The sequence below is a fragment of the Haliotis cracherodii genome, unplaced genomic scaffold (genome assembly GCF_022045235.1).
Source record: "Haliotis cracherodii isolate W230 unplaced genomic scaffold, xgHalCrac1.p SCAF_12, whole genome shotgun sequence".
Taxonomy (NCBI): Eukaryota; Metazoa; Mollusca; class Gastropoda; order Lepetellida; family Haliotidae; genus Haliotis; species Haliotis cracherodii.
Genome location: NW_027266267.1, coordinates 33,329,044 through 33,355,063, shown reverse-complemented (window position 1 = coordinate 33,355,063; position 26,020 = coordinate 33,329,044). Strand labels below are relative to the sequence as shown.

Below are 26,020 nucleotides of genomic sequence, written 5' to 3'. Positions count from 1 at the left end.
CATTGGCTAGCATACACGATCATATCGAACCATAAGGCAAAGAAATTGCGACTCTCTAGTCACATCTGCAACTTTTCCTTCAGAAATATCTAGAACTATTTTCCATCAAACCCTACAAAATGTCGGCTATTATTTACGTAAGCCCCCGTTGATATTCCGAGTCAGGATAGGAGCCCATCGTCCAGTACTTGTTGTGAAAGCCGGCTTATGAGGACCAGGGCAGCTGGTTTGCCATTTATCTACGGACCGCACATAAAAGTGAGTAGGTGAGTTGGGTTTAACGCCACTTTTAACAGTATTCCAATTATATCGCGGCGTGTCAGCTTAATGTGGAGAAAAGCCCGAAGTGATGCAGGTCTCAGGCTTTTACCACTCTGGTGAGACCCTCGAGCACGGTCATGGTGCTGACAAACCTGGAAACATAATCGGGGCGAACCGGGATTCGAACCCACAATCAAAGGTTTTTGACGTGTCCAAGGGACGGGACTCTGCACAGCGAATCGCGGCGCCTTAGACGACTGGGACACCCGGTCCCCCCCGCATATAAGACATGTGTATATGACATTAGTAATTAAATCAAAAATGATATGCAATCCATATCCTGTGACAACCGAGACCACCTCGGTGGCCTAGTGGACAGAGCGCCTGCCCGGTGAGAGGAAGGTCGGTGGTTCTATCAACGGCTGCGTCAAAGGACGTTAAAGGGTAGTTGTTGTTTCCCTGACTGCGCTCGTCATTTAGGGGATACAACAAGGATTCTAAATATACTGTATCTGAGTGTGGTATCCATTTTAAACTTCGACATGGTATCTCAGTGGGCTAACACCATAAACCCGGCACAAGTCCGGACCTTGTCGCTATATAAATGCAATAATCTTGAAAGCGACGTTAAACACCATGTTACCTCACCTCACCTTTACATACCCAAATCCTTGAGACGTCAAAACGTAAAACAAGCAAAGAAATGAACAATTAATTTATTCAATCACAAAATTCATCTGAACCACATATAACATCTATAAAGATCTTTCATCAGACGTTGTTTTATTTTCAAAATCTTCAGTAAGATGACAGCAGTTGGAGTGCAATGATGTCTCATCTTTGCCAGTTTCCATGAAACAAATAAATTAAATATGCACTGACATATATGAACAACAATGGCGGTGACGTCATCATTGAAGGACCCGGATGAGCATAGAGCAACAACCCAACAGTCCTGCGTTTAAGGAAGACAAGTGTGTATAATACAGCCATGGACGGGAAGAGTGTGGTGCTGGCTACAGAAGGAAGACGCACCAACAGAGGAAAAGACACGCTGAATCGTATCCCATCAATCAACTGATGCAGTTTTATCGCTAACATTTACAGCATTGATAATTTTATATACAAAATTGTCACTTGATCTATTGAGCATTGGGATAATAAGGTGCATTTACAAAGGAAAAGGTAGCTATATTGTCTCTAAAAATGAAGTTCAACATAATTTGTCGAAAAGCAAAACATAACCTAAACCACTCTGTATTTTCTTTCGATGGCATTGGAAGTTATTCCGTCTTGAATTCATACTCTCTCGTATTGCAGTTAAACTTTAAAAGTTCTCGGAGCATAGTGAGATTACTTAGTGATGTCACGGCGGCCGCCATAGGACATTCCCTGCTGGTTAGCTCCCTTTGTTGTACCGTATTGCAGGTTAATTGTAGCCTTGGAAGCTTGGGACATGTCATCAACAGCAATATCAGCAACATGCCTCTGTGCTCCCATTGACATACCGGCCTGGGAAGCTCCCTTGTTGCTTCCAGCTTGAAGACCAATCATGGTTTGTCCTTCTCTTGACATGTCATCAGCTCTGATGTCAGAAATGTGACGACTAGCTCCCATTCTCATTCCAGCTTGTGATGCACCCTTGTTGGTTCCAGCCTGAAGGCCAATCATGGTCTGGCCTTCCCTTGACATGTCGTCGGCTCTGATGTCAGCAATGTGACGAACAGCACCCATGGACATACCAGCTTGTGACGCACCCTTGTTGGTTCCAGCCTGAAGGCCAATCATGGTCTGGCCTTCCTTTGACATGTCGTCGGCTCTGATGTCAGCAATGTGACGAACAGCACCCATGGACATACCAGCTTGTGACGCACCTTTGTTGCTGCCGGCTTGAAGACCGATCATGGTCTGGCCTTCCCTTGACATATCGTCGGCTCTGATGTCAGCAATGTGACGAACAGCACCCATGGACATACCAGCCTGAGAAGCGCACTTGTTGGTTCCAGCCTGGAGACCGATCATGCCTTGGCTATTTTTATCCATATCGTCGACCTTGATGTCAGCAATATGACGACCAGCACCCATGGACATACCAGACTGAGAAGCGCACTTGTTGGTTCCAGCCTGAAGACCAATGATAGCCTGTCCAGCCTTCAGCTGTTCTTCGGTGAAGTGGTACTCGATCTTCTCAGATGGTTTGGGTCCACAAGCGGGTCCGTTATATTGACATCTCTGAGCCTGAAACAACATGATGATAATGTGAGAAACATTTGTACAAAGATAATGGTAAATGAGTTGGGTTTAACACTGAACAATATGTCGGCTAAATCAGTACGCAACAACTAATAAAGGTAGGGAAAACCAAACTAGCCCAGTACATATAGATGATTATACACTTATATACAATAGTCTAATAATGCATAGATTCCTTGACATTGAAGAGGTTGATATTACTGGTGGGTGGAATTTAATCCAGACAAGTGCTTGACGAAGATAGGCCACCACACTACAGTTCCCAAACCAAATTGTCTGGAGAAACCCTGTGCAACTCACCTCTGTGCCAACTTGAAGAACTGTTGAGATGACCATGGCCATGTTACGACCTTCGTACAGGTCGTTTGTCTGGAAGAGACTGTTCGATGGAACGCCTAATGCCTCTGCCCCCTTCAGGAAGACCTCGATGTTCTCCATCTGAAAGTGAAGCATACATGAAAGGACAATAGTTCAATGTAAAGTTACCCATTAGATAATATTGTGAGTGAGTGAAATTTTAAACCGTATTTGCCTTTATTATCACGGCATGCCAGTTTAATGTGGGAGGACAGCCGGAAATGATGCAGGTGTCAGGCGTTTGGCACTTTAGTGAAACTCACGAACAGGCTATATAAACATTGGGGCGAACCGTATTCGAAGGCACGTTTATTGGTCTCTGGCACCCCAACCTTCAAAGCGAATTGCGGCGCCTGAGACGATTGGGCCTCCCGTGCCTAGTAAGATACTACTATCTTCCGGTATGGAGGTTTGTATTTGCCATTATTTCTGAAAGTTCGATATGACTCTAATCGGAGATGCTTACGACCTTGATAGGGGTACTGATGGGGATATAGCGCTGATTAGCCAAAGGTCATATTCAGGAAAACCTATCTATGAATTCAACCCACAAAAGCACATCGAATGGCGTTGTCTAAAGTGAAACACACGAAGGAACAAACCCCTGTTCATTCTTAACGATTGTAAATAATTGTATCCTGATCATTTCCTGATAATGGTTTAACGCAAATGTTCACTAAAACGTATTTTCCAAACAGAAGTTATAGATGATAGCGTTCATGTGAACAGCGAATTTCGGGTATATCAAACTGACATGTATGCTGTACCCGATCTGTCGCTATTGTTTCCGTAGGATTCAAGGACGTTTGGTTTCAACAAAGCAGTGGGTTCTTTTAACAGCTTGGAACAGTGTTTCAGTTATATCACGACTTTCAATTCAATGTGGAAACAACGCCCGAAATGATGCAGCCCACGAGCACGAGCACAGCGAATGAGAACAAATGATAACTCATATACCAGTTATAACTTTAAGATATGCTATTCATATACACATAACCTACAATCAATGTATGCCTTGCCCATGGGGTGCAAGAAAAGGAGATTACCTTCATTTATACAAACATGAAAACGGTGACACCCCATACACCCCATAACCTCTTTCGGTCGGGACAAGAACCGCTTGGAAAACCAATGAATGTAAGAAAGTACATTGTTCGATTATTGTTTTATTGATCTGGTCGATTTCCGAAGATTGTTGACAACTGAATTAATGGAGAATAGTTACACCATAATTATTATATCTCCCTTTGCATCGTATATCGACACAACTGAAAATGTTGAATAAAGAAGGAATATGCAGGGACCATGCTTTTTACTTCGAAACAAGCGTAAGCTCGACACATCCAAGCTCAACACAACGATGTTTGAATGTATGTATTTGATTCGTAATTTGTTTCTCTCTAAAAATGAAAAGCGTAGTAGGTAAGTATGGGAAATATATACCGTACTCTTAAACTTAACATTTATTCGGCTTTCCGATAATTAGCAATCTAAAGGTGCATCAAACGGACACACACTTGCGTTAAAGAAAATTAATAAATAAGACACATTAACAATTTAATTCTTCGATACGACAAGTGGTATGCATGGTGTACGGCTTCATATGCACAGTATTCAATCATGAGCGACCAGTGATTGGTGTGGGTTTTTTTAAAACGCTGCTTCAAAATAAGAGTACTTGTTACAAACGTGTGTATTAGGTGAAATATCACTGTGACAATGATGGTATCAGTGTCGTGTAATTTTTGTTACTGGATAAAATCATTCATGTTGAAATGTTCTCCTGGGAGTAGGATTAATCCTTATTACATTATGTTTGTTGTAAGATCCTACTAGCGCAGAGGTTTGGCTTAAAGCCCGACCTGATAGGTTCTTAGACGTTTACCGCATTGGTGAATCCCGTGGCAGGGGATTGGTGCTGACAAACTAAGAAACATGATTAAGCCGAACCGGGATTCGAACCGGCGATGATATGTTCATGGTACGCCTAAGGGAAGCAAATCTGTACTACGAATTGTAACGCCTTAAACGACTGGAACCCCGTGCCCCCGTCAAAGGATACTTACAGGAGTAATGGAGGGTAACGATTTACCATTATCTTCGTAATGCTATCAACTACTAGTACTCTTTTGACAGAATTATCTTATATGTAGACAATGCAGTATAGAAATTCGGATATTACATTCAAGATAATGTTACAGAATCTATACTTATGATAGTGATCAATATTTCAATATAAACCAGAATCAGTCATTTTAACCACAAACTAATAAACAAATGTACATGTTTCTGGCTTAAAGGAATTGTGAAGTGTCTGTCCCCAAGGCAATCTGTCAATTGTGCTACCATTAACATCATGTTTTAATCTTCCCCCAAATCGCTGCCAATCTCAGCAAATGAAATCATACATCACGAATGACCCTGTTATCGCCCCTGTTATTTTCACCAAGCTGAATGACTTTAACACTCAACAATATAGTTTACAGGGACAAACTGCAAATAACTTTGAAATGACACTTTTACTTTCAATATAAAAAGCTGACATTGAAAATTGCAATCGAGCTACGTGTGATCATGCATATCCATGAATGTGCAACATATTCTGAAAAGGACATATTTTCAACTTGCAGGGATAATGCCAAGCAAAACCTTGCAAGAAATTCCTTCATTTCAACTGTACATACAAATACTGAGAACTCGTTCCGAAATACTACTTGCGGTATGTTCAAAATAGTACTGTTGGAGGGTTTTCATTCTGAACGTCTGGGGCCTTATCCTAATATAAACCTACTATCAAAGAGGTTACTTGGGACGGCTTACAAAACATAATATTGTATATAACAACAAATCTGTAACAGATTTATATCTGACATATTTGAACCATTACAGCATATGGACCAATGCATCAGTCCACATTAATTCTGTAATTAGAGTTACTTGCCCTTATTTAGAGCGTGCTCAACGTTTTAAGGGCTCACAAACGTGTTTAACATTAAACGATAATCTGCAATGCATTTTATACAGCAAGCCATTTTCGTAAAATGGAAATAGTATATGAGTGTGAGGTATTAATAAGAATGTAGCAGTCTAGAGAGAGAGAGTCTAGACACCATGTTGTTTTCAAGAATTGAATTCATTTTATCATATATTCCGAGAGTTTTGGAGGAAAAGTAGAATTTGATGAGGGGACTTATATTTTCTAGTATAAGTTATAACAGGATTACTGATGAGTAATTGGTACGATGAAACACCATCATTACACAGCAAATGGAAATATAGTTTACTGAAAATTCAATACCTTTGCTAAGTTTTGAGAATAATTACTGACAATTACTGGTTTTTGATTATTTTATATAGATAATTAAAACAAATACCATTAAAAAACATCACTTCGTTTCTGCAATTATTTTGAATTATCACTTAAAATTGCGTAGGTTGCGTTCTGCTTAGCATGGCACTGTTGTCGGCCACATCAGTATATAGGTCAACGATTAAGTTGTGGCAAATGTCTTAACATACAGCAACAAAAGTATGATGTTTTGTTGTTGTACATATCACACAATTTCTATATTTGAAATTTAATAAGGATACATGCATGGGTGAGCAATGTATACAGATTTACAAAATTACCTTTTGACAGAGTGCTTTATATATTCTAGACGACATTGCTTGGATCAAAAACACAACCTACAGAAAATTAAATAAGCGTTGTCTAAATACTGAAAAAAGCTAGACGAGCGGTTTTAAGGTGACACCTATATCATTACTTAGAATGTGCAGAAAACATCATTATAAAGGTAATGCAAAAGAAACTATACCTCTCTCATGATTTGATCATATGTTTGATTTTCAATTGAAGATATCTTACTTAAGCAATACTATATCCATAACTTGAACTGTATTGGCGCTTAGTCAGCACTAAGAAAATGTCTACATGTATACAAGATATAATTTGATTTAAAGCTTGTAAAAAAGCAAAATATCGCAATATACACAACTGTTGATGTATATCTTGGACAAAAATCCATAAATTAACTTTTTTCGGCACACATTTACAACATTTCAAACATGGTAGAGGTCATATGGTTTCAAATTTCTTACCCCAGTCGTCATTTAACCAGGTTTTTTTACACACATCTCTCCAGCTGTAACATTTATGTAACAAACTGTTACAGATGATTGAATAGACATTATCAAATTTAACAACACCTTTTCAATTTCATGTTGGTTCTGCAAACCACATACATACATACTGCATATTAGACGTCATGATGATTCATGCACAAATGGCTGGGTAATGGAGAAAATGACATTTCCAATAGGGATGCCGTGACGACCATGCTGAATATCGGATCGGAATTCTGTGAGGAAGTTGGAGAGACCATGGAATCATATACACAGAATGTCAGATGTTTCAGGGGGTGGTGGAAAAAGTGCAGTAACACTAGAAACACAGGAGTAAAAAGAGCAATGGTACTAGCTAGTTCAATATCAAAATATGATCCGATTTATGTTAGCATTTCATAGAGACATCATTGTAGAGGCCATGTCGAACATATAAAGGTTAAGGTGCCAGAAATTGCAAAAATAATTTTTCGTCTCACATCGATCTACTTTAGAGGCGTCTGTTACTGATTTTTAACTATAACAAAGGTCTTTTAGTATTCCGCATTTGTGGACGTTGGGTTCGGCGGATCCCTGAACTAGTGAACTTTAGGAAACATTCCAGCAATATCACAGTGGGGACATCAGAGGTGGGCTTCGCACATTTGAGGAATCGAACCTGGCTTTTGGCATGACGAGCGAACGCTTTACCTACTATGCTACCTAATCCCCGATCCCTTAACCAAGTGGTCGAGAGAAATTGGATATATGTTGGATTGGTATGAATGACGTGAAACTTTGATTCAGATTTTGATTTGTGAATTGTGAATTAATACCAGGCCTAAATGAGAACATATTAAGGTAGTACAATATACAGTATTAAGTTATTTATATGACAATTTAGAAATAGAATAAATACAACCAAACCATATCTGATTAAACGTAAGTACCTAACATTGACTGTGGTTTGAAATATACTATTTTGTAATAATGTGTCATTTAAAACATATTTTAAAATGATGAACATTTCGTGTCGTCGTTTTGTTTTAGCACCATGACGTGCAAACGTCCTATACATGAACTCGGTATATCGGACGTAAGATTCACTAATGACATATTCAAAATATGTTGACAAATGATAAATGCAACTAAGCTTATTATGAAACTCGGGGACTTCAGTCCACCAACAGAAACATCGACCTAGTTCAAGTTAATGTGTTTAATATATGCTAATGACCTTATGATGAAACTCGGGGACTCCCATTCCACCTACAGAAACATCGACCTAGTTCAAGTGCATATGTTTAATATATGCTAATGAGCTTATGATGAATCTAAGTGATTTCAGTCCACCAACAGAAACATCGACCTAGTTCAAGTACATATGTTTAATATATGCTAATGAGCTTATGATGAATCTAAGTGATTTCAGTCCACCAACAGAAACATCGACCTAGTTCAAGTGCATATGTTTAATATATGCTAATGAGCTTATGATGAATCTAAGTGATTTCAGTCCACCAACAGAAACATCGACCTAGTTCAAGTACATATGTTTAATATATGCTAATGAGCTTATGATGAATCTAAGTGATTTCAGTCCACCAACAGAAACATCGACCTAGTTCAAGTGCATATGTTTAATATATGCTAATGAGCTTATGATGAAACTCGGGGACGATACAACAGTTGTTTATCAGCACCTTCTTTTGCCCTATCATTCACTGACTAGGCTCTAGCATCACAAGTATTCTAAATGCGCCTAAATATGTACGTGTGCGTATGCGTGAGCGTGTGGGGGCTACCGCCGCTTTTAACAGTATTCAAGTTATATCACGGCGTGTCAGCTTCATGTGGGAGGAATGACCGAAGCTATGCAGGTCAAACGAGCATGGGTAGGATGCTGACAAACCAACATAACATTCAGGTTTATTCTTGGATTCGAACCACACAGCGGGTCAGAACAGTGCTAAGGGTCTCAACATGTGTCCGTCGTTCATCCGCTTGTCAAAACGAATTACTTCATAATCATACTCATACTTTCATATATGTAACAACTATTGTGCTGCGCTAAACACATTTTACTTGTATAACTCGTGATATTCTGGATAAAAAATAGGTCCCCAGAAACCTATCCCTGTTGTAAGAGGAGAATGAAGCCAAACACCGTTTAGTCGTCGTTGAAGGGACCTACATAAATACTTAAATACTTCGAGTTATCCGACATTCGACACAACCGAAAATGATGAATGAAGAAAGAATACGCAGAGACCAAGCTTTTACTTCGAGACATAAGTAAGTTCGACACAACTGAAAATGGAGAGGTTGTCAGGTTCGGTGATGGCGTGTCAGCGTATCACGGCAGCGTGGGACTTGTAGCGTGCTCATAATATCAATCACTGCAGTGTCTGATCCAGGCTCGATCATTTAGTGCTTTACGAACATTTACGAACTTTATATGGACGATCCTGTAAAATATTTATAAATATCATACAAGTTAATAAATGTTTGGAAATCTTGCAATTTAGTTCCAAGCCGCAAGTCACAAAATGACATCTCGCCGAAATTCATGTTCTGAACCTACAACTTGAATTACTCTCTCTTACTCGAATTTGTCTTGTTTCTTTCCCAAATGTATTGTGACATAAACTTTGAATATTGTAATAATCGCAACTTTTAACTTGTAATGGTACGTGTGATAATTTTAACTTTCCCGTCGATAACACTTCTGGGTTGATACGAACGCAAAATCGTCAGTTTACATCGGAGGTGGCTGTTGTGATTTGAAACCTCGGATTGACCAATCAAAATCGATGTTTCAAACTTCACAGAAGGATGTGTGTTAATTTTGTGTATGGGACATGACCCGTTACAGGTACAAACCCTCACTTCTATTTGAGTGAGTGAGTGAGTGAGTATGGTTTTACGCCTCTTTTAGCAATATTCCAGCAATAACATGGCGGGGGACACCAGAAATAGGCTTCACACAATGTAACCATGTCGGGAATCGAACCCGGGTCTTCGGCGTGATAAGCGAACTTTTTAACCACTAGGCTACCCGACCGCCCCTCTAGTTGAGTCTGAACGTGGACACGTGATGCGATTCATGTCTTATTACTGATATTGTTATACATTCCGTATAATCTGTATGATCAAGGGCGATAGTGATGATAGTGTATATTCGACATCAATGATTTGGTACATCCCACAATAAAGATTCAAACCTAGAATGCACAAGAATGTTATGATTAAAATTTAGCATATAAATAGATGCATTTGCTCTTTTACACTGTGAAACAAACAATTTCACTATCCGTCAATAATTTTCAGGTGAAGCTGAAGGAAATACAATATACAAACAACTCCGAATTGTAAAGTTATAAATCTACGATATATTTGCATCAAATCTGAACATGTGCACATTAGCGGGTATTCTATCAAAGAAGATATTTCGCCATACCGTGTGAATGGTTATTCGATTTCAATAATAATAATAATAATAATAATAATAATAATAATAATTATTATTATTATTATTATTATTATTATTATTATTATTATTTATTTTTTATTATTATTATTTAAACAATTAATAATGATAATAAAAATGTGTGTGGTGATGGGAAGGAATAAAAAAATATATATGTGATCAATATAAACGACCAACCAGGAGAAAAGGAACCTTATGGGTACTTGGATACAATTGTGCTGTGACGTCATAAAGAAAGACGTTTGACATCAACTTACTTCCGTAAAATTCGACATGCATGCGGACTGCACAAAAATATCCTACTTTATTCTCATATTGTTCCGGATTTAATAATAATTTCAAAACAGTTCAGCACAAATGTCTACATTTCAGCATCTAAAAACTGCAATCATTACATAAACATTTAGTATTCTAAATAAAGGAGTCCAAATGTTTACAGCCATTTATCTCTGTAATAAATCCGAACTGAAGCTTATGAATTGTATTTTTGTGGTCCAAAGATACTGTAATTTTAAGATATAATAAGACGTCAAAATGTGCTTTTTCACCCATAAGGTCCAATATACAAGATATCATAGGTAACTGAAATTATGGATGCTCGGACAAATAGGAAATACATCGTATATCATGGGATGTCCAATGTTTCAGCCTATGTACTGGCAGTCACGGAAGCGCCTATACACTACTACATTTATCCGCTCAAGGGAATGTTATAGACATTGCATTGTCTTGTAATGTTGCTGAAAATAAATCAGTGCAAAGGTAATACTGAATACTATTTGTATGACAACTTCTCCCAGCGCTCGGTCACATTCAGTCCCTGCCTTGACACTCATAATATTCCTATCAAAAGTTGAGTTGTATAAATAAAGTAACTTCAATCGATGACTTCATTCAATAACTGGCTTTGGTACATGCATGTAGACCAAGTAACTTCAGTAAAATGTTTTCATAAATATGCATAGTGTCAAGCTTTGGGCCTTCAACGGGCACATTTTGTGGGTTTCGAACTACAGACGTTCATTATTCGATATTCTTTTACAAACATCTCGAATAATACAGCACGAAACAGACAGAATGTGCCTGGTGAAGGCAGGCAGCTTAAAACAATATATATGTATGTATTTCTTTTTTTTACCAATGAGAATGAACACAAAAAGTGGATTAAAATGTTTTTAAAAATATTTTGTCGGTCTTGATAACATATATCCCGTTGTAATCCAATTCCACCTAAACCTACACTAAAAGATGAACACAGTGCCGGGGCCTTGTGTATTGTTTATCCAACAACTGGAGTTGATTTCACATACAATATACATGAAAGAAGTGCACGTAATCATCCACAGGAGAGTTTCAGTCAGGGGAGACAACACACGTATATCTATCGCTAGGTGATATTTCGACGAAACTCGGTTACCAATCCTGGATAAGGGCTATTAAGCAGGAACACATGGCCCTAATCGAGGGAGTTGTATAGGTATCCACTCTGGAGAGGTGCTGAGGTTTGCATATGTGGAATAAGGGTCTAATATTGGTGAGGGGGTATATAAGTCACTCCAAAGGGAAAACCTAACCTGTGACGTCATAATCCTGAAGCTGCTAATGAAAGTACCTGAAAAGTATATATATCAGGCGGTTCATTGCCATCACTGGTATAACCCTAGAACTGCCTTTATAGGTATCGCATTGTAATAATACACTTTGCTATGCCGCAAAGGAATTTTCAATAGTTGTTACTGTGTTGTCATATGTTGTTTGTTTGTTGTTTAACGCCGCACTCAGTAATATTCCAGCTAAAAAACGGCGGTCTGTAAATAATGGAGTTTGGACCAGACAATCCAGTGATTGACAACATGGGCATTGATCAGCGCATGGGATACGATGACATGCATCAACCACGTCAGCGAGCCTGACAACCCGATCCCGTTGGACTCCCCTTCCGACAAGCATGGGTTGCTGAAGACTAATTCTAACCCGGATCTTCGCGGGGGTGGTCATATCTACCTTTAACATGGAAGTGTTTATAACACTGTCACAAATTGTAGTATGCTTATATTGTGTGATCTATCTTGCTTAATAAACAAATAATAGTCATAGTCGGGGGTACCAGTGAGTAATTGTAACGCCGTTTTGAACAGTATTCCAGTTATGTCACGGCGTGTCAACTTGATGTGGGAGAAACACTGGTAGTGATGCAGGTCTTAGACGATTGCTGAAAACTTGGAGCAGGGATGTGGTGCTGACAAACCTTGGACCATAATCAGGACAAGCCTGGATTCCAACCTAGGGGTGCAATTCTACTCATCGAATAGACGACAGGGACATCAGGGTACCTCATTCCATTCAAAAGACCACGTATTCCTTGATTTACATTACAAAGCTAAAATATTTCGAATACCCTGGATAAGGTGTGTTTTGGTATCCCACAGGTGGTTCGGGATGTTATGGTAAAATATTAATAAATTGAGCACATACTTTTATATGCCTGTGTATGCACGCCACATGCTTTAATAACCTTTGACTAAGGAGACAAAAGAACTTACATTAAGTTGTGAATTATCAGATGGTCGACTATGTTTGTTAAAGGGATGTCTATCACTGCAATACGTACTTACCATATGTCTACCATCTTGAAGATGTCTGTCTGTTCTTATAAATTGCTATAACCTACTTCGCAATATTTCAGCAGATAAAGCAGAAACATAAAATACATATCAAGGCAAGCAAAACAATGCGTCGATGTACTCCAGTGTCTGAATGCACAAGATTCCAAAACGAATCCTTCAAACTGATCCATTCATCCAAGAACAAAGGGACACAACTGCTGTATGATATGAAAGCATGTCATCGAGTAGAACATCCGGACATGCTCGGTTTCTGGAACAGCCGTAGTATCCATGGTAACGAAGGAAACAACATGGTGGCATTTAAATGCTTGAAAAATCAAAACAGTACAGGCATTCAAGGTACAATCCAGGATTATTCGAAGTTGAATACAGTTGTAAATGGTGGCATTCATAGGGGAGAGTAAGAGAAAGAACAATATAGTGGGCTTTGTTTGCTGTTTAGAAATGTTAGAGTCTCCAGTTGTGCTTGGAGCATAACTGAAAGTTTCTTTATGTATTTTCTATCTCATCAATGTGAAACGTGGAATTTTGCCACCGGAGCATTTCTTTTGTTCTTGGTGATTAATCAGTTGTTTTCTGCAGATACCTTCTTTTCCATGGGTTGAGTGTTAATAAGTGATGTATCGTACGTACAAAAACATAGAATGTAAACACATGGATGGGTTTACGACAATTGGGATGGGGGTTACATACTGTGTAATAGCTGTGGCATACCAGAGTTGTTAACTGCAGTCAAAATACAAGTGTGGTGCGCAACGTAAACACATGCATTTTGACTGTACGTATGCGTTAAACGTTAATCTGCAAGGTCAATAAACGGGTTAGAATGCACCAATTAAAACCGATAGATTCGATGCTGGGTCATACGATGCAGGCCTGTATTGTGTTCAATAATTGGCCCACGTCGGAGGCCAGCCACTACAGGCAGCTGACTTCATGCACTTCAAGACAACAAGGTAGCTCAAGAAATTCTCGTTCACTTCATTTCAAAACGAGATTTACCTATGACAAAAGGTTGAGCAATGAAATGGGATTATGCTGAAACATATGCTCGCGCAGTAACAAACAGAAACAAAGAATAATGCAAAGTAACGGTACATGCAATGCAATGAAATGAGTAAATGGGTTAAAAAGAACTAATTGAGATTAACGTCATGAGGTGGTATACTTGAGAAAGATCTGTTCTGTCATTCTGTCATCTGATATGCCATTGTTAACATGTTAACAAAGCGGTTCGTATTTAAGACTTTTGTGCATGTATTTTGAATTACTGTATATGGGGAAAATGTGTCAAATTCCGTTCCAGTGAGAGAGCGGTCAAGCTTGGCCTTAAGCCATTTTGAACAGTATTTTAGTTCTATGACGGCATGTCAGCTTAAGGTGGGGCAAAGTCATGTGATGCCGGATAGAAACATAATCAGGGCGAATCAGGGATTCGAACCCACAATAATAGGTTTCTGGCTCGGTTAAGGGGAGACAACTGGGCTCCTCGTGTCCTCCTTTGCTGTCTTGGACAAGACGTTGCAATTATTACCGTGTGGGGAATTAATAATTTATGTGTAATTAGGGACTACAAAATCTTCTGGTCAATAAACTTCATACAATTACGTCATGAATGACATGAATCAATCGTTTCTGGAATTTGTCTGAATATGGTTTCTCTCTGTTTAGATTGTTGCTTGTATATTTTGATAAGCTTTGAGGAACTGTAAAATATGTTTCAAACCACAAATTCTTACCGGTCAATTTATGTTTGTTATTGTATTGTCCAAGTCCATTCCTAAATCAAATAACCAATAAATAGCAATAATTGTTTGATTCATTGTTCGCAGACGGTCGCAGACAAAACAGTTACTTCCTGCATGTCTACAAATCTTTTCAACAAATTTTATATCACCGCATACACTTAGTGTTGGTATAAAGTCTGAAACATCCAGGTGTTGAAAATACAGTCTAAAAAAGTTTTATCCATCTCGTAAATTATGCAGATGCTGTGGGCAAAAGTGTCCCTTATAATACCGTGTCCTTTCTTGTTTTTTGTAGCCTAAAAGTACCAACTTATTGTAAATAATGCCCATTTTGTGGGCAAAAGGGGCCCCTATCATACCTTGTCCTTTCTCTTTGTTCAGCCTAAAAAGTACCTACTTATCCTTTGCCTTCGAAATGATCTCCTGAGAATTGTTACCCCATTCCTGACCATTTCAATCAGTCAGTGATATTCTCTAACCACTACTCGTGATGATGCGGCAGATCATGCATCTACTTTGAACAGTTGCAACATGAAACATGAAACAGGTAACAGCATGCAAAGAACGCGAATACAGCCAACAGACACGGGCAGTCCAGATAGAACAAATTATGTGAGTGTGGTCGCAGAACATGCAGAACTGTTTCAGAACTCTCTACGTGAGTGGTAAAGTTTAGAATGTTCTACATCTGTGCCATAGATTAACACAGATTTGTGAAAGTTAACACACACTAAAAAGATTGTTTAATGTCTCCAAACATTGAATTTGGTCAATGCCTAAATATCGACGTTTCTAAAAGAAATAAATACATTAGTTCTACGCTACGCATGTCTTTTTTAACATATGCGCTGAAAACGGGCGATCACAGCTGCAGAAATTATTAAATCAGCGCATGTTCAGTCCATCTATAAGATAAACTATTTGAAAACAGTTTTGAGTAGAACATTATGTGTTCGAAGTATATACTTTGCTCAAACATTTGTCAAAGAAAATCTCATACAAGGTGTACACAGTCGAACAAACCACATGAAAGCATGTACGGTGACGTCAGAGGAACGCGTATACTATGTTCAGACATAAACTATATTGCTTTCATTTAACATGTGTCATTTGACGCGAACTTTACTTCACAAAATGAAACACTTGCTATAAGAAAGTATTATACAAATTGAATACAGCTACGACCTTAAACGTCAAACATAAAAAGGCGAACGTCGAGCCCCAAACAGACCAGACGCCACATATAACAGGCCAAACAAACCCCAAACGTTTAATATAACAGGACAAACCTTAAACTTCAAATATAACAGGCCAAACCTTAAACTTCAAATATAACAGGACAAACCCCAAACGTAAAATATAACAGGACAGACCTTAAACTTCAAATATAACAGGCCAAACCTTAAACTTCAAATATAACAGGACAAACCCCAAACGTAAAATATAACAGGACAGACCTTAAACTTCAAATATAACAGGACAGACCTTAAACTTCAAATAAAACAGGCCAAACCTTAAACTTCAAATATAACAGACCAAACCCCAAACGTAAAATATAACAGGACAGACCTTAAACTTCAAATATAACAGGACAGACCTTAAACTTCAAATAAAACAGGCCAAACCTTAAACTTCAAATATAACAGACCAAACCCCAAACGTTAGATATAACAGGACAGACCTTAAACTTCAAATATAACAGACCAAACCTTAAACGTCAAATATAGCAGGACAGACCTTAAACATCAATTAATATATCAGGCCAAATCTCAACCTCAGCTATTACAGCCCAAACGTCAAACATTTATGGAGGACCAAACCGAAATATACACGCATAGAGTAACACTGTCATACCCTACACCCACACATCCGACCCAAACCCACAACCACACCCACAACCACAACCACACAGTTACAAACCCAAAACTCCAGAGATAACATTGAGGAACTGTTTGAAAAAAGCTGACTCCAAGGTAAAACAAACAGAGCCTCCAATAGACAGTAGGCTGCCCATTTGATAACCACAATACGAAATATTAAACCACATACCATCATAACCAAATCTTTTGTTTTAAACTGGATTAGTAAAACCATGTAACCATTGTTTATTTTAGTCCAAATAAAGTCAATAATTTCATCCTCGGACATAGTTGAACATGGATGTTTGGAAAGTGATGACCAACGGTCAGCTCGCAAATGGATTGCTTGACTGTGTACACAAGAGTAAGAAACAATGTCAACGAGAACCTTGCACTACCCACCTGCTTAAAAGGCGTCTGAGACTCATTGAACTTCAGCTTGAGGGTCCTCAGTTTAGGTGGGCGCATATCCTGTGGCGTAAGTTCAACCACTTTCTTCAGCAATCTGTAATATATGAGGGATTGCATTAAAAAACAAAAATCAACAAAAACATGGAGGAACATTTTAGATTACATGAAGGAATAAAGTGTCGACTTTCAGTCTGATCATTAAAAGCGATTATAAACTTTAGTCAATATTAATGAAGACAAACTTAACTAAAGGATTTTTAATTTTAGCTGTGTGAAATACCAAACTTGTAATGCTAGTAACGTAATGCGATTCTTTGAATTTGTTGGTGATACAACGATGCGACGCAACTCCAATTAGTATCTCAGACTAATGCAATGCGCATGCCCTTGTGATCCTAGTATACCCAGCTTGCATTAATGTCGCTATATAAGTGCAATAATCTAAAACGCTACATTGAACCTCATTTCACCTCACCGCTGCTACATTACATTACAAACGACATTGAAGTCGAAATTCTACATTCATACATAAACATTACACTACATCTGACCACATTCATGAAGATGCAATTTAAACTCGTTTAACATTACAGTTACATTAATTGGCTTGACATTTTAGCCATGTCATACATCCCTCCAACATCAGTATGCATATCGTCTTCTGTTTCAAAGTCCCTATGTGGATATGGTGTGTTCTCTCATCTATGCCAAGATAACGTTTAAAGAGACAGTACATGGACGTATCATCCTCGCTTATATATGTCCAGGGTATATTTATCGTAATAGAATAGTCGGAGATCATACACTTGATCACCGAGGCTGTCAGAAGTGTACTATGCGTGACCTACTTGACAAGCAAAACCCCACTCCTCAGTGTCTTCTCAACCTGCATGGCGCCAGCTCCGATTTCCTCCGAGAGGAGCGCCTTGAACCAGTTCCTCACTTCCAATTCGGCTCCACTGTCATACTTGGCAGCCACCTGAACAACGAAACTACATTAATGAAACAAAAGGCGACAAAAATGTTCCATAATCATGAGAAATATCTGCTAAAAGCATACTCCATAAGCTTGTGTTTATGAGTCAATAGTGATGACACCAGGTGTTCGCGGAAAGGTAAACGCATACTGCCCCACCAGTGGCATCCGTCACAAAGACATGCAAGGGCAAGTCAGTGTGCACTTGACAAAATACGGGAACACATCTGCAATAACATGTTACTGCCATCATAATGCATTGTTAAAGGAATTCAACACTGTCAGTGTTCATTTAGTACCGAAGTGCTACAAATAATTCATTACAAAAGTGTGTTTGGGTGTGTTGCCAATATAACATATGGCCTATCACTCAGTGAAAATAAACTTGAAGGGAATACGTTATGACATCAAATGGCATATTTGGATTTCACTAAGCATATTCATATTATTTATAGGATGTGTTTTTTATGTTTGAAAGTATCACAACGTTGTTCTGAATTCTGACGTTCAATTCAATTAATTAAATTCATTGAGTCTCTGGAAGGCTTTTAGAATTTCGTTGAACATGGAAGCATGACAGCTTTCTGGATGCCAACTGTCTGTAGCAGTGCTAAATCTTGCCCCTTCCATCAGGTGAAATTTGTTTGTTGTTTAACGTCGCACTCAGCAATATTCCAACTATATGATTTCTGTAAATAATCGAGTTTTGACCAGACGATCCAGTGATTGACAGCATTAGCATCGACCTACACAAATGGGAGATGATGATATGCATTAACCAAGTCAGCGAGCCTGACCACCCGATCCCGTTAGTCGCTTCTTACGACAAGCATAAGCGGCTCTTATAACAACTATGGTTACTGAAGACTATTCTGACCCGGATCGTCACGGATGTCAAGAAGTGCTATGGTTAACATATTATTTGTACTATTATAATATACCCTTCTTCTCGTTCGTATGTTTTTGAAAGTTCACATGTATAAAATATAGTATATGTCAATGAATCAATTTAGCTCCATTTGCAAAGGTAAAACAACATCCTTGCTTCATTAGACAATAGGACAATCATTCCAAATGTTCCATCGAATTCGAATTCCATTAAGTAATATTATCGTCCAACAGTTATCAAACCATTTCTTAGTGTCCTAAAAAAGAATCTAATTCGTAATATGAATCATGTATCATGTCAATGTCACAGAAGAGGAAGCTAACGTCTGTTACATATCATAACAATTTAAAAGCAATACAACTGGTAACATTATATACCAAGATTTCATTTAAAGATCTAATAAAGATATAAATTTCTCCATTGTCATATACATGTGTTCATTTGACAATAAGTCCATTTCCTATTTTTCCGGCTGTGATAATGCGAATGGGAACAGTATATTTTATTGGCCCTTACATTTCGAACTGATTTCATTTTATACCAAAAACATAGAGATGACGACTAATCCAAACACTAAAACATTTCAACTTAAATTTAAAATATAAACCAAATGTGTGTAGAATATAAGAACTGTCCAGCTAGGCGTTTCTAATGTGTTCAAACAGATAACAAAGTATGGAGAAGCGATAACATTGATGGCTGCGAAACTAGATGCTCTGCGCACGTGCGGTGACAGCTTTGCCTGTGCCCGCGCGTGCCTATATTTAACACCACGCGTGCGTATCAAGTTTCAATGGACGTCACGCTGCTTCCTTGGCTGTTCCTGGAGGAAACACAATGAGCGGTGTACTTTCGTACGTATTCAGTAATATTTAACTTTGCAAAAGTATTTTATCTTCATTTTATTTCTAAACTTTTTTTGCAACTTGTTTGCAATGTCTCGGTAATCATGTGACTGCGATGATCTACTCAAAAGGATTAATAAAATCTACAAACACCCATTACCTTACAACAAATCGAATGCAAAGTGTAATTCACGAAATAAATCTTACGTTTTAATTATTTAAAATAATATCAAATTATGACATAGTTTCATTAACAAAAGCAAATTTGCAAATGTAACATGTAAAATTGACACAAAAAGCGATGGGGCATGTCAACCGTATTGCAGGGCATGTTAAAATATTTACATAAACGGCAAATTGTAAAGCAGTTATCGTGTTTCACATTTTAGCGTTTTATCTTCAAAAAGAAAGTTCCAAAGTGGAAAACAGCACTATCTGTACCAACTTCCTTATCTGACCCTTGACCTCGCTATGCAGGGGTCTTGATCACATGACTTATAAAGACCATCTGCACGGTTCCTGGAATTCCACGATTTCGATAATACGAGGTCACGTGACGAGTCACTCCAGAGAAACGGTAGCAACGGGAGCTCGGGTTCCGTACAGCAGGATTGACAACCCTGCATGAGCAAACGTTCTCATGTGCCAGTGTAATTCAAGTTGTAAGCCATGTATCGCTGGTGTAGATAAGAGATATAAGGTATTCAGTCGTATAGAAGCCCGTACAAAGAAAGGCTGTATTGTGATATGCCTGAATTCACTGATTTAACATATTCGCCAAAATTCGTTATTCGTTAACAAAGAAAAGAGCTACATACGCGTGATGATATAATTACTCAGACTAACACTTAGTCTAAGAAAATATTTCTTTCAAGTAATTGTTGTTGTTTTAAATTTTAGTCTATGGAAAATTGTCTTAAAAATAGTTTTATTCTTCTTCTTCAAAAAGAACCTTACCTCTTCTGCTGATTTGTTTCATGTAGAATCAAGAAAACCAGACTTGGTTTAGTTTGATCTGGACTTTCCCAGGCTTTTAGTAATAAATACATATATAGACATTCCACAGTCTAATAATTACTGTAAGATTATGAAAAATATGTTCATTTCAGATAAAAACTAATTCTATTGCGAGGAATACTCAACGATGGAATTGTGTATGGATGATCAACACTTCCAAAAAATCAAAACTGTTTTTAATAACCATGTTTAGTATCATTAGATTGCTTACAAAATGTCATACACAATGCATATGGGCCTAACAAACACCCATGGACGTGTTTACAAACTGGCCAGTGAGCATCTGGTCTCTATCACCCGGCAATTTGGATTTCTTTCAACTGCACTTGCAGAAGGGTACACGGTATGAACAAGACATATTCTACGATACACCATCTACTACTTGTCTGGCATACGAAATCCTGAGTACATTTTCTCAAAGGCTTTCTTATGGATAAAATTAATAATAATAAAGTTAAATAAACAAAGAGGAAAATTGCGTTGGAGAGGGTGGACGGCAAGGAAATGGTTTTGATCCTTGCGTTTTGTTGCTGGTACGGAATTCCTCTTTCCCTCAACATGAGGCTCTCTACCAGATGATTTGTATGAATAATGTATTTTCCAGAAAGGTTTCTTGCAGAAATAGATAATTTAGACTTCTTCTTGTTGAATTTGAATTAAGTTATCAGCTCCATACACCCCGATGGGACTGGCTAGTCAACGGCTTATATGTATACACGCATCTTATTTTTAGTTTGCTGTAGTATAGAACCCAGCTCGCATACTGGTACAAGTGTAGGAAATCGACACCTTTGCTGCTGCAGATATATAAGCTATTAATAGACAGAAGGTTGCGCCGCTACTTACAAGGTGTCCATGAAAAAGATAAGATATTTTGTAGTATTGTTTGCAAACAGAAAGCTATATGGAAGTGATATATAAAAATCATATACATTATTTAAAAATATAATTAAAATTTTCACAAATTCAAATTATGTGACTGTTGGTTACACATGTGTTCGTTTTTTACACGTTCTTTCACGAGTGTAGTCTTTATCTTTGACAGATATGTTAAGTGTCGGTGTTTTAGAATCATCTTTAATGACATGTAAGCATATTAGTTTCATCGCATGCAATACATGACGAAATCCGGTCTTGTTTTAATAAATAATGCACAATCACATTTACCCATTACACTCCTTGACAAAGAAAAGGAAAACAGAATCGCCAATAAACCTTATATCAAAGATGATGAACAGGATGGAATAGTATTTCCTGAAATCTGAGAATGTCAAACGCCGGTAGCATGGGAGTCGGAAAATGGCCGTGTGGGGCCGGATGAAACATTCCACTTAAACAACCGAGCTTATAGTTTTAACACGTATATTTCAATTAAAACTTACCTTGGCATGGTGGGCCCGCTGATCCCCCATAGGTTTTGCTTGGTTGGCCATGCTGGACTTTTAGCACAAGAGGTCTATCCTAGAGACAGCTAAACCTTCGAATGTAACAGGAGTCTAGCTTTGCACACGGTCTTCAAGCAAGGCTACTGCGGCCGTCCGGATCTGTTGGATAGTTGGAAGGGAAGGGATGAGCAATACTAGCGCATCTCCGTGCTGCTGAAATGCTCTCTTCTGTGGGGGTATTGGATTACGACCGCCACATGCCTTCGCCATATATGTCTAGTGCGGCGAGCATGTGATGTACGTTCTCCAGTGAAATTTCAAGATGGCGGTTGAGCAAAATTGGGCGAATAATGACGACTGACGCATTGGATCGGGGTTGAGTTGCATCGAAGTAGTATTTATGAATTAACATGAGAAGTTTAATACTTTTACAAAGATATCATGATTTGTATCATGATTTGTTTCATAAATAGATCACGTTGTAAATGAAACACTTATGAAATGGGTAAATACATTTGCAGGATGCCAGGATTGTGATCAGTTATCGAATGTTTTTTTATGTATAATTAGATCACGTGATGAAGAAACGTGTTGGGAGAAGTTTGAAAACAGCGTTATTTGCCGGTTTCATTTTTCTCTGGATGTACACCGGTAAATGTCGCCGTGACTCGAACCTTAGGTGGAGGCATTCCTCGTGTATATACGCAGGTTTATATACAGATGCATATACAGAAATTAACACTTGTACTATTGCATTAGTTATATACGCTAACTTGTATACACAGACAATGTCAAATTCAAATTCGACATTGTCTTTTGAAAGTATTGTCCTCCGTCTATCGCTCCAGACCAATAACAATATTATTAATATTAATAATAATAACAGATGTTGACTTGAAATACATACATCAAATACAATCTAGGTAACCAATAACCCCTGTGCATTCGGAATTACCAGGACGCAACTTCACTATACATCAAGTGTACTCACAATGGAAGCTGATTCATTACTTCACAAATAGTATATGTGCAAGAATAACAAAACTTACATAAATGCTATAAGGCTACATATCAAAAAATAAATTGCGTGCAAAATGCATTAAATGACATTGATGTTTTAAAGTATTCAAAATTGATAACTAAATATTATAACATTATTACCAATTGTTTACTTTTTTATAAAAGTATTGAACTAAAGAATGTTATAGTATTGCTGCTTGATAATAATATTGAACCAAAGAATGATGTTCCATCGCATGTTTACTTTCTGTATATGGCTGAAATAATGCCGATGCGACGGTAAGTTTAACGCACTCACTCACATGTTTACTTCTACATAGTAGTCGTGGACTAAATAATGATGTATCATTACGTGTTTATTTATGACAGTATTGCACTAACGAATGATGTCACATTACGTGTTTACTTCTACATATTAGTGCTGAACTAAAAAATGTTTACATTTTATAACAATATTGAACTAAAGAATGATGTACCATTACTGTTTTATAATAGCATTGAACTACAGAATTATGTCATATTACATGTTTACGCCTTCATAACATCATTGAAGTAAAGAATGATGTCTCATCACATGTTTACATTTTATACCAGTATCGAACTGAAGAATGAGGTCACATTGCATGTTTAGTTCTACATAATAGTATTGAGCTAAGGAAAAATGTCTCGTTATGTTTTTTTACTTCTTATAACAGTGTTGAACTTCAGGAAGATGTCTTATTACATGTTTGGCCATTTCAAATCAGAAAAATGAAATTTATAAATAATTGGCATATTATCTGTGCATCCAACGTTGTAAGCAGTTACTAACATCAAGAACCGTCTACCTTAAGTAGTTTCACCAAAAGCTTTCAATATGTATTACGTACAAGATTATCAAAGTGAAATAAGCATTGCAATTTTGATATCCGCTCAACTTCTTAGCGTTTGCTGCCAACATTCTAGTTTTTTCTGACAACTTACCTGTTATTATTTAGAGATAGTCCAGCAGGTAACCACTGATTTACATGTGTCATCCAAATCTGCTCAGGAGCTGATGGTTCCTTGTTTTATAACACCTATACCTATAGCATCCCCCATCCCCCATCCCTCTTCTCTTCGCCCCGATGAACGAAGCGGGGGAACCCCTGACTCATAGCTAGGCTAAAAATAACTTCTTGAGGCTGGTCAATGAGTTGGTAAATTCTGTATAAGGAAAGCGTAAACACGTCTTCATTCTTGAGAGCATCCATCATGTCGTGTTTGCAGCTTGGCTCGTCGCGTAAACGTGAACGTAGATTGACATAGGTATTGTTTATATCGTCAATGGCAGACATATCCACACTTATATTCGTGATTCCACGGCTGATGTCATGTTTAGAACTTCATACCAAGAGATGGAGTGTGTCATTCTATCAGATTCTAAGTAATCCTTCGGGACAACGCATGTACCACCTACACGTTATTCATCTGCGTTTTATTCATTTCCCTCCACCTTACCTTTGCTTTATCAAGAACATCATGTATCGTTAATTCCAAAAAGATGATTACTGACTTTTGATTGTAATTGGAACCTTGCTTTGTTTCTTCCTTCCTTCGAAATCATATTGTAATATGCATCTGGTAATTGAAATAATGTTTGTCTTGTTTCGTTCCTGAACGGGTGTCAACACTGATTTTTAGTGATCCATTCATATAATATTCAGAACTGTAATACCTTTTACACCCAATGGAATCTATTTCGTTGAATAATATTCTCTGACGTTGACGTTTAATATTGAATGGAAAATACATACCTCATAAAGATTTAGTACTTGACTTCGTTATAATAATGGTCTGAGCTGAAAGCTATACCATCCTATTTAAACCATCATTTGAAACCATCGACGTTACCGGGATGCATGTTCCTCCTACATATGTTAAGGTTCATCTCCAATTCCATTAAGTGTGAGTCGGGTTTTGAGCTGTCTTCAATTCAAAAGACGCTTTGCAAAGTATTTCGGCAGATGTTAATAGCTTTGCATGTCGCTGAACCGTCTGTGTTCGTAATTAGAAACTGAATGTTTCACGTTTCGGGTTTCTTTCCTGCTTTCTCGGGATTGGTTGAGTTGAAATTATACAATGAGTTTTCAGTCTAAATATACCAGCATGAAGCTAAATTTACCCACGAGGATGTTCTTGAACACTCCATTGTGAATGACTCAGATGTTCATCGTTGAAGTTGTGCTCTTTCCGCACTCGGCTTTACCATAAGTGCACGAGTACACATACCAAAGATAATTTAACCGTATATCTGTTCCAGCGTTCAGTCAGAAAGGTTTGGACAAATATCTTTATGCGCTTGGACGGTGGAAAATGGATCGAATAGGAACATTAAGTGGAAATAAGGGAAGACAATTGTTTACGTTTTTCTTGAACTTGACAATGCAGATTTATTGCATAAATTGCACGTGAACATGTACGTAATCATCTGGAAGTTTCTCGTTGACATTGCTTATGTGTTGCACATATTGCACCTTATGCATTCTTCTATGAAGCACTTTGTTGACAATTATTTTACAATCACATGTGGATGATACGGATGGGATGGTCAGTAAATCTGTGAACACCTTGCTGATGCAAGAGTGTGGCACATATTCGTCATTTGTGGCTTATTGTAATGTTTCTGCTTCACACATATGATCACACATATGTTTTTCGATGTCTCAGAAAATGCACAGAGAATGGATACAGTGAGGCAGTATTCTTCTTATGATATCCCCGATGGAAGTACATGTACCATTCTTCTCTTCTTTACAC

The 26,020-nt window shown here is 37.9% G+C and overlaps 1 protein-coding gene across 1 annotated transcript; it reads right to left on the bottom strand.

Moving 5' to 3' along the window:
- Nucleotides 1–961: 961 nt before the first annotated feature.
- LOC139458367 (calponin-2-like) lies at nucleotides 962–24,311 on the bottom strand. The gene is made up of 6 exons (XM_071239776.1): nucleotides 24,206–24,311; nucleotides 22,220–22,381; nucleotides 17,959–18,089; nucleotides 17,102–17,204; nucleotides 2,815–2,952; nucleotides 962–2,499 (listed from the first exon to the last, which is right to left on the bottom strand). Exons 2-6 carry the CDS (start codon nucleotides 22,268–22,270, stop codon nucleotides 1,615–1,617), a joined length of 1,308 nt encoding a protein of 435 aa, XP_071095877.1. The 5' UTR covers nucleotides 22,271–22,381; nucleotides 24,206–24,311; the 3' UTR covers nucleotides 962–1,614.
- Between the last annotated feature and the right edge of the window lie 1,709 nt (nucleotides 24,312–26,020).